Source organism: Neodiprion lecontei, chromosome 1 (assembly GCF_021901455.1).
Source record: "Neodiprion lecontei isolate iyNeoLeco1 chromosome 1, iyNeoLeco1.1, whole genome shotgun sequence".
In the NCBI taxonomy this organism is placed as follows: domain Eukaryota; kingdom Metazoa; phylum Arthropoda; class Insecta; order Hymenoptera; family Diprionidae; genus Neodiprion; species Neodiprion lecontei.
The window spans coordinates 30,045,645-30,061,737 of record NC_060260.1 but is presented as its reverse complement, the minus strand read 5'-3'; the positions used below and the strand labels follow the sequence as shown (position 1 = coordinate 30,061,737).

The 16,093-nt window shown below is 42.7% G+C and overlaps 1 protein-coding gene across 4 annotated transcripts; it reads left to right on the top strand.

Annotated features, from left to right (window-relative positions):
- Window positions 1-999: 999 nt before the first annotated feature.
- LOC107221728 lies at window positions 1,000-15,819 on the top strand. 4 transcript variants are annotated; one of them, XM_046737797.1, is made up of 4 exons: window positions 1,000-1,135; window positions 1,388-1,569; window positions 14,765-15,025; window positions 15,700-15,819. In XM_046737797.1, the coding sequence occupies exons 1-3, from the start codon at window positions 1,051-1,053 to the stop codon at window positions 14,924-14,926; spliced, it is 429 nt and encodes a 142-aa protein (XP_046593753.1). In that variant the 5' UTR covers window positions 1,000-1,050; the 3' UTR covers window positions 14,927-15,025; window positions 15,700-15,819. The 4 variants fall into 4 exon arrangements, 3 of the variants coding, with proteins under 3 accessions (XP_046593753.1, XP_046593803.1, XP_046593879.1); XM_046737847.1 differs by lacking the exons at window positions 14,765-15,025; window positions 15,700-15,819 and adding an exon at window positions 10,449-10,928; XM_046737923.1 differs by lacking the exons at window positions 14,765-15,025; window positions 15,700-15,819 and adding an exon at window positions 8,136-8,261.
- Window positions 15,820-16,093: the final 274 nt, after the last annotated feature.

Here is a 16,093-nt window from a genome sequence, read left to right as displayed (position 1 = left end):
TCTGGGTGGAATATAATTGGTACTTTGATCGCTGCATTCAACTAATTCGTTCAACGGATTGATCGAGGTTTATGCAGTTGTGTAAAAAACGTCGCGCGCCTTACGTAACTCGTACAAGATGTGTTATTAGTTTCTTGCTCTTTCATACACCTCATAGTCTAACACAAGGTGTGGAGAATCGTACCAGGCGACTATGTTGGAATTGGTTTTTATACCTTAGTCGTGTTTCGTTTTTTAGAATCTTGGATTTGCACGTCGCGTCGCTACTTCCATCCATTTATCATTTCTCGTGCGCATTCGATTTTTTAACATGCGATGGTTGACAATGCAATAAATCTGTCAAATAGCTATAAAAATTCCTGCCATTTTCACGCTATCAACCATTTGACGTACTCATAACGTTAAACACGCTGCAGTTTTCATCATGAGAAATACCGTAAGAGTAAAATAAAATCATAGACGAGTAATCTAATGCGTTGAAGCGAAACTGTCGATCACCTTGGCTTTAGCAGCCTTACAGTTTCGCATTATCCATTTAGAAACGAGAAAACTTTTATCAGGCCCACCGCTCAGCTTTCAAAATTACCTTTTGAATAAATCGAACCGTGCGAATTTTTTACAAACGACGAAAGTTGAGCAGCCCCTTTCGTCTCGAATCTTCATACTTTTGCAAAGGTAAGCAGGATGGGCTATGAAATCGTACTTAAATAAGTCTAAGTTGATCTAATGTTCTTTTAATTACGCTTGGTCCAGCTCTGCGAGGAGCTTGCTCGTCTCATTATAGCCTTCCCGAAATACGGTACGTGGTTGATAAAAATCAATTACGGTTTCGTTGGACTGCAGACCGTTTTTTTAAGTCTTTAAAAGAGTCCTTTACGTCGTACTTACGATCGTCGTAGCTAAGGTAAGGCCGGGGGTTTTTTATTTTTTTTCTATCCACAATAAGCGAGCCAGCAAGACGATTCAACTAATTGATTATCTCCGCCCGTAGCACATCGCGTGAGAAATACCCGTGTAAACCTGGCGAAAGAGGAACTGGTCATCTTTCTGATGGAAATTTTGCCGGGCGAAATATCGTTCAACAAAGGTGCCTACAAATGTTACACAGAATTCATTAGCGACTTTGAAAAATACGGTACGTACGTATCTCTCAATTATCATATTGCAACATCGACCAGATTCTCGGTAAAGAATGGCAGCCTGTTTACAAAATAAAAATTATTCAAGGCCGTAGCTTTGGGACCTCGAGTTTTAAACAGATCACCGAAACGGCGTGCATAAATTTCGGGCTCGGGCGTCTGCAGCGCGAAGGCGACTTGCCGGCCACAGTGCTTTGGAAAATTTGTCAAAAACCAGATTTCACCAGAGCCAGATTCCCTCTTTGCAGGAGGCATACAGCGGAGCCGAGGATCTGCGCTTCGGGCGACGTCTTCCAGACGAAGGGCGGATTGGTCGTTGATTTGTGCTTCTCTGGAGAATTTGTCCGGCAGTGTGGGAAGCGAGCTTCGGGAACGGCAACATGTCGGTTGCTTTAGTCCGGACGTGATTACCTTCGTGGATACGGACAGCGTGAGCTTTTTATACGTTTGTTAACGCGGCTGTTTTGCCGTCCCGACGTTGCAGATTCCCTTTGTGCCGCATGTCCCACGGCTATGCGGGCTTGTAAGGGAAGGAGCTTGCGGTTGAGCGCGCTTTTGATGCTTCGGAAACATCGCCGCGCTCAAGCGGAAATTATCAAGTCTAGATTAGCTACGTTTCGGTAGATATATACGTATAGAATCCCTGCTGATGGATTAAGCTCCGCGCGTAACGTACGTGCAGGTATAATAAGCACTTGCCGAGGCAAAAACGTCGCCGGGAATATTACATCATCCCAGACTGCCGCAAAGTACAGAATTGCCATTTGCAATTGGCAAGGTTTCACCTCTAAAGTCAGAGAAATCCTTCGCCACGTCTCATCCTCACATTTCTTAAATGAATTTGCGATTAGACACGGAGATTTTGGGTCGACGACGTCGATCCTCGCTACACCGATCTCTTCGCTTTGCGAGTATTTGTCCAAGAAAGTTTTCACCGATCAAGGGGATCAAGTTTATAAATCGAATGTAAACGACCGCGATACGATTATCGTCTTAGATAAAACAAGGCTCGACGATATGTCCGATAAACGGGCAGCGCCGTGCCCTCGGGCTCGTTACTCTGTATCTTAAAAGGTTTCGGGCCATCGAGGAGTTCGGAAAAAACCTCAGAGTCATCCACGAGCACAACGATAAAATAAAGTCTAACATGCTGGTAAGCCGTTTTTTAAACAAGATTTAAAAGGCATCAATTTTACTTCTGTTATAATATGTTGAAACTCCGAGGAGCATCTTCAAAATTTTCTTCGAGGTTCCTTTCCTTTTCAACCACATCAGCGATTGGCGCGAACTCTGTAGCGGATGGGACTATCTGGGCGAAATGGAAAAGAACAATAAAGAACGAATGCGTCGGATGACGATGATTATCATGGCGGAGAAAATTCACCGGTACTTCGTATTTTATTGGTGTGCAACAAAACGAGGCAATTCAGTCGAGTCAACTGCGCGTTGTGCTGATGAATAATTAATGACGTTGCCTCAAATCCATTCGCCTGATAATTTTCTATGTGATTTCAATTCGCTAAAAACCTGTAATTATAATACAGGAATTGATCGGAAATGTTAACGAACGTGTTTAATCGAGCACGGATGAGTATCCTATATCACAGCATTTATTTCTGATGGACAAAGTGAGGAACGAGAAACCAATTGAAAATAAAAAGATGAAAGTTTTCCGATAACCTGAAGCGTCGAGCAGCATTGCCTTGCACTTGGCATAGGTTTGTATGTACCGTACGCACACTTTACATAAGCGCGGAATTTCAGTTTCCACGTTATAACCGGAAGTGCCCGCTGATGACAAAGTCCTGCCTTGATTGCTTTCAATTCACGTGTTCGCATTTAGATTGGCCCGTCACGAGTATGCCCTGTGTATAGATCAGCTCACTAGCTGATGGAATATAACTGCATCAGATCCCAGGAATTTAATTCACTTTTAACCAAGCTTTCAGAGCGGATGAAGAGCAAAAAAAAAAACAGCCCGAAGTAATACTTCCGGTACGATGCGTCCGGCTAGCAGTCGTTATCGGTTTGTGCGAAAAACTGTTTCAGTCCTCGACGATGAGAATATTTTCTACACGCCATTCTCCATAGTTCGTTGTCTGCAGCAAAATTTCATTTGCGCAACCTAATTTCTTTTTAATTCGCGCAAGCTCTCGTTTCCTTGGAATTTAAGATCCGAAATTTTTGCTCCAAGTGCGACAGCGAGAAAACTTTTCCTTCTGCGTAAGCGCTTCGCCGCTTGTTCGCATAACAGCGTTGATTATCTAAGAATTATTCATGCGCAAACGAAATTAATTTTACCAGAGTGCTAACAATCCTTTGTTTTTTCATTCCGCGCCGTAATCACGGGGTTTAATAAACTCATTAAATCCGAAGATAAGTACGAAAATTATAGATAATAAAAATGGGGATGAAAGAAAGTTCGAAGAAGAGATGCTTCTAAGCTTCCTTTGATATAATTAGAACGTAATTAATTGAAATCCCATCTAATTGCAACTCGGGTTCCTAATAACCTACGAAACTGATCAACACCGTACATCGAAGCCGAACAACTACAGACATGTTTGAAATTTCAATCGAACCGCCTAATATGACACACGTGCGATTTATGCCCCCAGATTATCGTTAACCTTAAGTACGCACCCCTTGATCATGTGAAACGATCCTCACGCAGCAGCGGTCTCGTGAAATAACGGGTTGCAGGTCCAGCCAGAAGCGGAACAGGTCACAGGATACGGCTTCCGTTTTCCAATAACCAATCAGAGAGCCATTCCCGCTACGTTACTGCACTATGTATGAATATATTACCCCTCGTTTCACCCTGCACGTCGGCGTCCAGTTGGCTCGTTCATAACCGCACGTTCCTCTCGATTCTGCATTCAAACACCGGTTTCTCAGGCGTCACGTAATTTCTGACTCTCGGTTTCGCGCGCACTTCCCAGTCATTATGCCACATTGTGACTACCGTCATTATCGCCATGTATCACCGTAGCCGTCACAACGCACTTTAGATGCCCCCTATATAGATTTTTCCCACGCGTTTGTAATTATCACTCACAACGTGGCGGAATTGTGGAGAGACGGAGTATTAGGAGTAGAAAGAAGAGAAAGAGAAAGTAAACCGGAGAAGTCAACGTGTAACGAAGAGTAAAAAAAAGATGGAGAACGGAAACGATGCCAAGGTATTTGCAGGAGAAAAGTAAGGGAAGGAAAACAAAGATTGGAAACTAATGGAGAGCAAGTAGATTCTGGATCAAAGAGGGGAAAAAGATACGCAGATTATGCGAGACGGAAAAAGAGACGGTAATCCACGTGATGAGGGAATGTGACTACTCAGGAGCAGACAAAGGGATTGAAGACTTGATGAGCGACGAAGGACAAGAAATAGAATGGATGAAAAGCGTGAGAACGAAGCGTGAAGGAAAAGCATAGACTGAGAGAAGGAAGAAGAAAACGTACTGTATACATATAACGAATATTATTGAAGATGTTTTATGTAAGAGTAAATTGAAAAGATGCGGTAGACGCACCATGTATCCCGAAAGGAAATCATTTTCTCTAATAAAAACATAAAAATAAAAAAATGGAGGAGAAATTATCACTCATCGATTAAAACAGTCACTGTACAAGGTTATTCTCTCTAAAACACTACCAAGCAAGTCATTCACCTTTTCCTAATTACACATATCCGATCAGACAAATCAAGAACGGTCGAACCGCTTTCAATTCCATTATTTCAATATCCTCTTCCTCGGGAACATCACGAGTCGCGAATTATTCGAGAAACGTAACGCTCTTTTAACACTTGTTTCTTTCCCCGAATATCTGTAAAGGTGAAGACCGCGGACGTGTTATTGTCGTGCGTGACGTGCGGCTGCGGAGAACCGTCTGTAATGAAGTGTCTCTTTGGGAATAGCTTCGTTCAGTTCCTCTGTACACGGGCATGATATCCGATCGCAGATATAGATGATTCTGTTCGGTTTCGTCCCTTACATGCTCGACGAAATTTGGTTTCGATAAACCGACTTCAGCTTTCCTTAAGTCACGAGTCGGTGCTTTAACACTTCGAAACGCGGACTGATCGCGCAACATACCGATATCTTTGACCAAATTTTAATATAACAATAATCGCGATAATCAGAGAGCTGAGGCGGACTGATATTCAGTACCCTTGTAATAATCTATCTGTCTATCTAATGTAATAAAATATCTCTGTTAGAAACAGTAATGCGATGTTTTGAATGCTGATATATATTACAGTGAGCTTTGTCGTGGCAATTTCCAGATTAGAAATGGTCTGACAACAGAGTTAGTTCTCTACGAAAGTCAAACGCGTTTTACCCTGCTTTGTAGAATTAGCCGGTTGCGAATTGATAAGCAGAATGTAAGTTCGGAATAATCAACCTCGACGCTAACTACCATAATTAACCTGGCAAAGCTCGCCGCAACTGTGTTTTGTCGACTAGTCTCGCATGTGATATTAATTTACTCGATTTTGCCAGTTCACGATTCGAGCTATGCGTAGGTATAGAAAAAAGAAGCTGATGTATTATTACACAACAGGTAATCACTATCTGATTCCCGACTCAGCGATGACTTTGACATTCGGAATGAAAGATACTGTACGGAGAAAACGAGAGAGGTCAACGAAAAATTCAATGACTCATGTGGATCCATGTTGTAAATATACAGTGCAAGTATACAACAATTATCGCGAATACGGCCTGGGAACATCCGGCGTCCGGTTTCTATTCTTGAAAGAATTCTGCGACTATTTTTCGCCAGGCTTGTATCACCGTCAATCACGTGAATACATACACTCACACACACAGACACCATCGATTTTCGTACGATACGCGCACCATCCCGCTTCTTAGGGTTGTGCAGAGAACGAGGGCGAGTTCGAGTACCCAAATCCTGACACCAATGGCCAACAGGCGTACCACTTTCCGAAACTACTCCCTATATTCCGATTTTTTAGTGGTCCCAAAAGACCGACGCAAGGTTTTAGCGAAATAAATCCGCCGCATCCTTTTTACACCCCTCAATTTTCAGCCGAGAGTTCCCGCGGCGTTGGCCTCATTTCCGTATGCATTTATTCAAGTTTTTTAGTAAAAAAATTCATTCTTATCCCCAACGGTACAGATTCTCTCAATTTCTAACCCCTCCGTGATGCGAGCCGCGTTCTAGAGTTCAATGATACTTTCGAGTCACCGGTAACTCCGATGTTTCAAATATAAAAAGTTTCGCAGGCAAATCCAGCCAGGCATGCTCGTAGATATCTTTGGAACCGGTTTACGTTGCATAATAACGTTCAAGTATTCCTAAACTCCGTTAGTTACGCAAGAGTATCTCGGGAGAAACCCAATCGCAAGCCAAAAAAACGTTCGAATCGCAAATACGACACTTGAGATGAGATTCTTGACATTCAACGTTCAACTCGACGCTTTCCGAGTGTCGGGAAAATATAAGGAGAACCGGAGGATGCAGGCCGTCTTGCATTTGTCGAATGTCGCGAAACCGGCACCTGGAGAACGGCGTCCTCGTTCGAAATAATCAGCTCGGTGCCAGTTCGCTGAAACGAGAAAACACGTAGTCCGGTTGCCCTCTCAATTCCCGCCCCTTTTCCTATCTCTCCCGACACGCGACACGAATCGAAACTTTCCGCCGACGAGCTCGAAATACAGAGGCCAGGGCTACATTATTTGTCCGAAACTCGAGATGCAAATTCTCGGGACAATTCCCGCTCTATCCTTAAATTTTCCATTCAATTTTCGATCCGCGGACCTGCAGGTCCAGCAGTCCAAAATCGACGCTTCGTTTTACCATTTCCACTTTCCTTCCTCGCTGTTATATCTTAGAGTATAATATAAGGGGTACATACAGCTGCATTGGGAAAACGTTGAGCGTATTCTTCGACGTGAATAACCATTCAACATGTAACGTCTCCCGTAGCTGAGATAAGCCTTGTACGAGGCTTCTACGCCTTGAGTGAGTAAAAAGATAAATAAAGCGTTGGACGTTTGATGCGAGCCAGCGGGTGTGAATGAAAGCTTCTCGGATCGGTCAGACCAATCAACTTCTGCAGGACGACGACGCGACGGACCGATCCGAGACCTGATTGAACGTCAAACGTCTAATGCCGAAAGCTCGTTGAATGTTTACTGCCAATGACGGGATCGGAGATATGATTAATGGTAGATCTGAGTGCCGGTGAACCCCCGACGATTGGCTCTAATGATATCTTTCACGGTGAAACGGTTCGGCCGAATATCGAAGAGTGTCTACGATTATCCTGATTGCACGTCCCACTCACTCTCCGCTTGCGTATCGCAAACAAAAGGATATCGGCGGCCGGCTGTTTTTTACGCATCTGTCTAAAAAGATGGATCGCGTGTCGGTCGGCAGAATTTTTTCAACCCTCGAAGTTTGACTCGTTCTTTCTGAATCCCTGAACAAATGCGGAGGTAAAATTACTGTCCCAGAAGCCAAAATGTTGTCCGACGAAGAAGCCTCTCCACAATCACGGCGGAATTAAAATGAAACTTTCGGATCAGGATATCACAATCTTTCGGCCTTGATCACCCTGGCTAACCCTCCAAACCGCACGCTTTGGGCGTCGAAAACAATAAAATGACGATTTTAACGGTGAGTATTCAAGCTTTTCGCGTTCGACTATCGGGGAATTTATTTGACGATGATAGGCCCGAAGTTGGCACGGTCCAGCCCCCTGATCGTGGGGAAATGTATGTTTTGCGATTGAAATCGGCTGAAATTAAAGGATTGCAGCTAACACAATCGCACGCTCGTATCTAATCGCTTTACAGATAATTGCACGGCTATCCGAGTGTCGCACGAACATGTAATAAATACTGTATACATTGAAACAAATTGAAATATCGGCGCTACGTTGAAAATAAAATTAGGGTCGTTCGTGTCCCGTTATTCGATGTGAGCAATTTGGTTCACCGTTACCATGTCGCATCCCTAAAACAGAACCGTAACATCTGGAAAAAAGTTTTCTTAAGAATTTCTGGTCAAATTAAAGTAACGAGTTTTTACAGCAGTTTTGAAGAGGGGGGATTTTTTTAGGTGCTGCAGTCTGATTTTGGGCGTGCGATATTATTTCACGTTTCAGATTGCCGTCGGTGTTTTGGAACTCACCGCATTGTTCATACTGACTGGATTCCTCGTGATGTTGTCAGTCTTGTCGCACATCGCCGAGTGGATATTCGTGATTGTCACACCGATGACAAATTATTTTTTACATCAAGTGAACGACCTGATACTTGTGAGTAATAAATAAAAAAAAAAAAATCGGTGTCCTCGTCGTCGCGAATAATTTTTGACTGCCGTAATTTTCATATTCTCATCCGTTCCGATTGCCAGATTGTTTTATCGTCACCGTTTCAACGAGCTCGCATCGAGTCCTGCTCGCTAATTGTTACGTCGTTTTTAGCTGTTTTCTGTTTCTCCGAACCTGCTTGTTTGTGCCTAATTTTACGATTAAATTCGGATCTGTGTTTGAGTTTGGTGTACGAGGAAATTTCACCGTTTGAAAACAAATAATTAATTATTTCGGCACATTTTGTCGTTCTTCAAGCTGGATAAATATTTGCGTCTGATTTTACGATTAAATTTAAAACTTTGTTTGAGTTCGGTATGGAGGCGTATATAAAATGCGTCAAACGTCAATTCATTATTTATTTTACCGTATATAGATGAAGGGGAGAAAAAATACTGTATAATTAACCGACTATTGCGAGATAATAAATTGCACCATTCGAAAAATGAGTTTAAAAAAAAAAAATGCAGAGAAAAGAGTAGCCGGAGCTATAGGTATAAACAGACCTTGCCAACGAGGCTTAAAAATTCATAAACAAACACGACAGACTGCGTTAGTTGTCTTCTGACACTGAACAATGCAGATCATGTGCATTCAGAACGAGATGATTCTATTTTCCTCGATTCTTCGCCTGTAAGCCTTGAAACATGGGTATCTAGACCGTATCTATCACGCCTACATTGATTTGAAATTACAATTCCAGCGAGCTGAGTTTTAATTTAACTCAACCTCGTCGAGATGTCGATTGAACAAGTTTCACGCGTTAAGTATTTGTAAGGATATTCTTTCCGCGTTGTTTCTACGGCGCTTGGCCTGAAACTTATTTTCGCTTCAAAATTACGTAGGTACCTTGCGGTATACGTGATTCAAGCCAACGCAGATAAACCGTCGCGTCCTCGCCGCAGAGATCTGCTGTCCGATTAACAAACAATGAGGCTCATTTCCATAATTACACCGGCACCATGTACTCAGCGTATCTACGTACACTGTAATTGTGATGCAAACCGAGTTCAGATGGCCAGACGAGGTGCACGCGAACTATGCGACATTCTTCGCGTTAGAATGTCTTTTCTTTATATTGTATACTATATCACACACACCTTCGTGCAAACAATATTCGTCGTTGCATGGGTAATCGGAAATTCGGCAGGATTTGTAAAGGGCTCGGTCGGAGGCGCGGACTATGTGTCGAAAGTTGTAGCCGAAGAGAAAAGTGTATGTGACGCATTTCACAACAAACCGACCTAAGTATGACCCTAATCATCGGCGGTTGTTTTTTTTATTTTTAATCGTGGCGTAGAGTGTACAGAAAAAAAAACATTTTTCACTGGGTTTTAAATTTGTTGGAATAGAGTTTAATTTTTACTGCTCCCAAAATTGGAAACATAATTTGCGCGAGAAAAAAAGTGAGACGGAACGAACAAAACGTAAATTCGTATTCTTGGAATTTATATTCAATCCGATTTGTCTCATTTTTTAATTACTTGCTCCGCCTGTAGATTCTGAACCAAAAGCCTGCCCACTTTCATCATGTTTTCAAAATATTCCTTTTTCAACAGAAGATTCGTGAAAGATATTAAAAACCAATCGATTAGGGTTACTCGTTCAAAATTGGATTTTTGTGTTTTTATAAGCAGTAAAAATCAAGCCCGTGGCGTATAATATATACGTATTTACGTATAATGCGACCTTGAAACCGAAAATCTTGATTATTCATAACTTCGTTGCAAATAAAACGATACAGAGAGTAAATAACTGGGTGTTACGGATGTCGCGAAAATTATACGTGGTCCTGAGTCACCGAAACCTCGACTTTTCAAGGACAGTTTCCAACCCCGGTCCGGTGTCTGGTTGTAGGGATGAAATTCGGGGCGGGACAGGAAAGTCGAGGGATTCGGTTTGGCGCTGGGCTTACCGTCAAAGACACGTTGTGAACAAGGCATGGCCGACGAGCCCTCTGCCAGTTAATCTTGTACTCGTGGTTGCTCTCAGATCCTGATCATCTTAACGGCCCGGCTAAGTTCCCGTGTGACGGTCGAAATGTTTCACTGCCAAGAGGCTGATTCCTCGAATAGCCAACGCCCGAACCTCGACGACATCGACGAGCTTCTTTCTCCCCCTGATGAATTAGATCTTGAAGAATACCTGGAGAATAATGGACCGAGTAGCGGATCGAGCTGTTCCTGAAGCATCGCACGAGTATAAATAACTTGGCCATTACGCAAATCGTCGAATTACAAGTCATACGGTGGTTATGGATGGGATATATTTTTCCTGTTACGAATCTACTGGCTTTCAGCTTTGAAAACAATCGCATGACAATTTTTTGCCTATGATCATATCACATGTGCTTTTAAACGAAACTACAATATCATTGTACACCGTCGCACAATAATCGACGACGTCATTTTTTGACGAAAGTAAAAAACGATTTTATTTCCGAATACGGCTCAGGACTATTTATTTCTTTCTCAAGTCGTATCAACGAATTAGTAAAGAATCTGTATTCGAGTAATTCGCGGTATGTTTCGTACGTTTTTTCACTTTACCAATGAAATCGAGGCCGGGTAAAAGTAAATTCGGCCACGAGGCCACGAGATATTAATTACGTATTGTATGGTATTATACGCATGTCAGAATCCCGGGTTTCCGCATCTTTTTCAATTCTCTAGCTAACGTCTAACTTGGGTATCGACTCTCAAAATTTTCCTCATCTTCTCGCCTTTGTTCTCCTACATACAATATGTACATATAATAGAGACTTGATGAAAAAATGTGGAGTAAAAAATAACAGCTATTGCCGAGTAGAACACACTTTATTTTGACATAAATTATAATAATTTAAGTTTGCTCTACACGACAATAGTTGTTATTTTTTACTTCACATTTTTTTTCATATTTCAGTTTTTTGAGTCTATATTATACGTACATATTTTTCAATTTTGAACTTACATCGTCTCGATTGAGATATTTGGGATGATGCAGCCTGACCCTATTAGCTCTGATTACATACCTACCTGCTTATCTGAGACAACAGAAAACTTTGAGGGAGAACAAAATTGAAGAAAATTATTTCCACGGTAAGTTTATTCTGGCTTTCACCTGTATAAACGGCGTTGATTAATTTTTGCAGATGAAATCTTATTTTCTTTCGCAAATCAAAAATGGAAATAAACGGCATCGTTCCGATTATCAAGGCTCTGCTGTATACGTAATGAATAACCACGGGCAATTTTGTGAATATCGTATTAGAATTATTTGATATTTGATTTTTAATATTGTCGTTTCCCTTTGACGATCGAGCGGTGACGTCAGCGTGATTTTTTTTCTTTTCTTATCGTATTTACAGTTTTCCACTTTACGCATCCGAGTGCATAGCAATATACCTACGATATTGATGAGTTTTGTGAACTGGAAGTGAATGCATAAAAAATGGGGACGCTTATTGAAGTTCATAAAACCAAACAGATTGCGGCGCGGCAAAAGAAATAGCAGGAAAAATGAATTGAAACCGGACACTCTTCAATTGTCCACGAGATTTCGTTTGAATCGTTATTTTTCATCATAAATCCAAATTTTCAGTTCGATAAATTTTCACCGCTCGCGAAACATGAACGTAAGTAGGTAGACTTTTACTTTGGAGGAGCTCCGTAACGCAGAGATTTCGATAACGCTTTTAATCCATCGGCTCTTGTTAGTACTAAAAGTAATTATACCGTGTCTCTCAGTCTCGCCGAATAACCTCAAAAATGGCACTACATCGATACACGGACTAAGTGGAAATGCAAAGTGCTCACATCTTAATTGTACGAAGCAATTAGCAGCCGATGGCAAAGGTTGATCCAAGATAATTAATTGTACACAAAGCCGCGTCAGGATATTTCGTTCGAGCGAAGTTTCAACTTCGCCCGAAAGGCTGTGAAATCGAGATTACGGGTCACGATTAGAGCTCGAATCTCAAATTTTAGCACTCCTGAAATATAATTCTCCTTCAGAGTACAAAGTCCCGATTGTTTGATTGCTTTTCACGCTTTATGTATGCATATACATTGAGAGAAAAATCCCTCCCAAGATATGCGATACGTGACCCATTCGAAATGGGATTTGAATAATTGAATCAATATTCCGGAGCTCGTAAAATTGCTTCGTTATAATTTGACCGATCAATTACGAGTTCGACCTCCATTTCGTCACAAACATACGTTGACAATAAAATTTCCACGAAACGTTCCGCGTCGATATTTGAAAATTAGTTTTGTTTCGCCACTTCGGTTTCCCCTCTTGTCAGGCGTTTCAGCGTCTCGATTCAGTAATTTTCACCTCGCGTAAGTTTTGGAACAAACCGATATCGGTAAAAATTATCTCTTATACTCACATTACGTCGTCTTTGACGTACGTTCGTTTCTTTCCGGCAACAATGCTTCCATTTCTCCGCGTGACACGAATCGTCGGTTCCGCTTGTCCTCGCCGAACCGCGAAGCGACAAAGTTTACCGAAAATCTGGCAACGAAATGGCTGGGAGCAAAATGAGTTCCCGTAACGAGAAACTCGCGTTGAATTACGGAAGAGCACGAGGGTTGCTAGAAAATAACTTTTTCCCAGGATGACCGCGTTCTTCCGTTAGCACAGCTGTCCGCAATTCGGCCGCAACTGCCTACTTGGCGTACTGCCTCTATTCCATACGACCACTTCCGGTTGAACGAAAAATAAAACATGACGAATTTGCAAGCGATCCGGGGTATCTACGTCTATGCACTTTCCATCGCGAGTGTAAAAATTGTGAAAATAGGGGGTGATCGTATGAAAAAAATGGAACGGAGGACAAACTGTTGAACGGGAAAGATTAAACTCGAGGATAATCACCGCGGGGTGGCTCAACTGCGATCCGGAGCTCCGCGTGCTAATTAGATAATGACTAATCGATGCTTTCCTTACTACCGGATAGACTGAAGCCCTGCTGGCAGATTTGTGCACCAAGGCACCCTTCCTCCGATCGGTTCTCAGGCCGGAATACACGTCGTATTTGAACACAGCCGGCACCGTCATCCTGGGATGGATCGTCGTCGCCTGGGTATCCCACGTACAGAGAATTTGCCCTTTGCAATGCTAATTACTCACTAATTATCCAGCAGCGCTATTCGCCAAATGATCACAGGTGTAACGCGCCTGAACGCAGCGTGTTGTATTACAATAACGGATGTCGGAAAGGCAGGTACACGCAAATATCCCGTTCAAGTTTATCGAATGAATATTCGATTTCCGACTTACGACTGTTTTCATTTGACGAACACGTTATGCATAGAGGGAGTGGCCGGAAAGGGTGACGTGCAAATATCCTCGGGAGTCGAAGCTCGGAAGCTGCGAGATCCGCGCGATCCTCAGCGTGCTTTAGAAAATTGCAAATGTAGATACACCGCGTGCTGTGATAAATCGTTGTTACTTCGGAGAACGAGGTCAGCGCTGTAAATGCGCGATCAAATCAGATATCTGATCTCCTCGTAGTTCCGCGATGCGGATCGCTTCTCTGAGTTACGGCGGAAGGTGATAGGTATTATTTGAGGAAAAATAACGCGCGCCTGTCGTCGATCGACGCAATGATTATGCTCGTGAAGCCGCCGCCCTTCTCGGCGAACAAGCCTTTGTCGAGTGACAACGCCGTGACGATTTACCCCGTAAATCGGTGCGAGAGGTGAGATTTTTTCAGACTTTGCATTACCGAACACAATCACTCGCTGACGAAGCAAGCCTGGACCCTCAGGTTGACCCAGGTTTTTCTTTTTTCGATATTTCCTAATTTTTTCCCCCTTCTTCTTCTCCTCCTTCTTCTTCTTCTTATTCCTTTTATTTTTCTTCTTCTTCTTCTCGCTTCTATTATTTCGCACTTTTATCGCTTCAACTTGAGTTGTTACAGGATCTTGAGACCCGCAGGCTGCACGAATCGAGGGGAAATTTCCGAGAAAAATTTATAGCCCACCCTCTATTCCCTCTCACATCGCGTTGTACCACTTTGATAAGCTTTAAAAATAAAAGAATCCTGTCGTCGGATACCTGCCAAAGATATGACCGATATACATTTTCCTCCCCGACTTTCTCCCACCATTTTCTGCCGCAGTTGTTTTCATTTTATTACCGCTCTTCCATATCGCTTATCGCTCTGTAAGTTCTACGGTCTCACGTTACATTAGTAGAATCGACATTTTCACTCTGTGAAAATTGTCCAGTGATTCAACGACGTCACGAGTATTTTTAATTTTACTTTTGCTCTTCTTTGTTATCTCAGGTAATCTGGGCGCTAATCGCGCCGCTGACAATCAGCGCCTTGGCTGTGGCGATGGTCTGTCCGACGACGATGAAATGGTTGCTGCGACAGGTGGCTCCTAGTCGAGAAGACGCCGTTTTAAAGTTCGTGGAAAGCGTGCAGGCTGCTTTGCCGAATTTTTGACTTTTAAAACACCGTCGATGACCGAAGCGTGCGTCAGATACGGTCTGGCAATATACGGGAAGGAAATCACGCGTAAAACGAAATGAAAACAAGAGATATGTGAGTACGCGTATAAATAATATACACGGTGTACATACCTGTGCCTATCTGTAAGATGTGCGAAAAGTGGAAAGACTTTATGGTGGCGGTTACGTGAGTGGTGATAATAAATCAGGAAATCTCCGTGAAAGTTTTCGTCCTCGTCCCAAGAACGCCGAGTTTCTCTTCGGTTTTCTTTTTCGCTTCTTACTTTTCCCATCGATTCGCCGTGTCGTAATCCCTCGAGAATCTCCGAGGAAGCCCTCACGCGGGATTTTTTAAATTCTTGTCAAATAATATTCATCGAAATTGATCGCTTCTCTTTATATTATTTTATTACCTACCACCGATCATCTTTTTCCGTTATCCACGAAGAGAAACGACGCGTGTTCCATCCAAGAGTCTGCAGTTTGCGTTTTTATACAGTCGAATTTTAACGCCCTCCGCTCTTCATCGTCGAATAACCTCCAGCACGTAGCGAGTTTCGAAGGTACAGTTCTCAGCGATCGAGTCTCCCAACCATCCGTCCTCGTAATCTCGAATCGTCGAAATATCGGGGTTAATCCCGTCCATAGATCCCCGTTACATTTTTTCCCATTGCTAACGATGCGCCGAGATTTGTCACGACGTTCGTCGTCTGGCCGTCGCTTTGGATAAAGATTTCCCCTACAGCCGTGGCATTGTGTCTGTTACAGGAAAAAAAAGAAGCACGCGTCTGGCACGGAGTCCTAATTAAATTTCTCACCCATAGTCGGTCCTGCTTCTACCGTTTGAATTTGCATCCGGACTCTGATTCCTCCAGAGGCTCGCTTTGCCCGGGGACCAAAGTAGACCTGGGCTTGTGAAATAATCTAGTTAACAAACGAATGAATAAAGGATGATCACACTTAGCGGAGAAAGAATGGAGCGAATGAAAATTCGTAGTTGGTATATACAGTATATACGGATATATATGAAGGAATGCCTAGGAAGATCGGACCGTGGAGAATTCAGTTATACCTGAGATTCCATCCAGTCTTGCTGCAACTTCTATATCGGTAGGACAGAATCGCTATCCGCGCTGTAACATTGCACACTCGAGAATTGCAG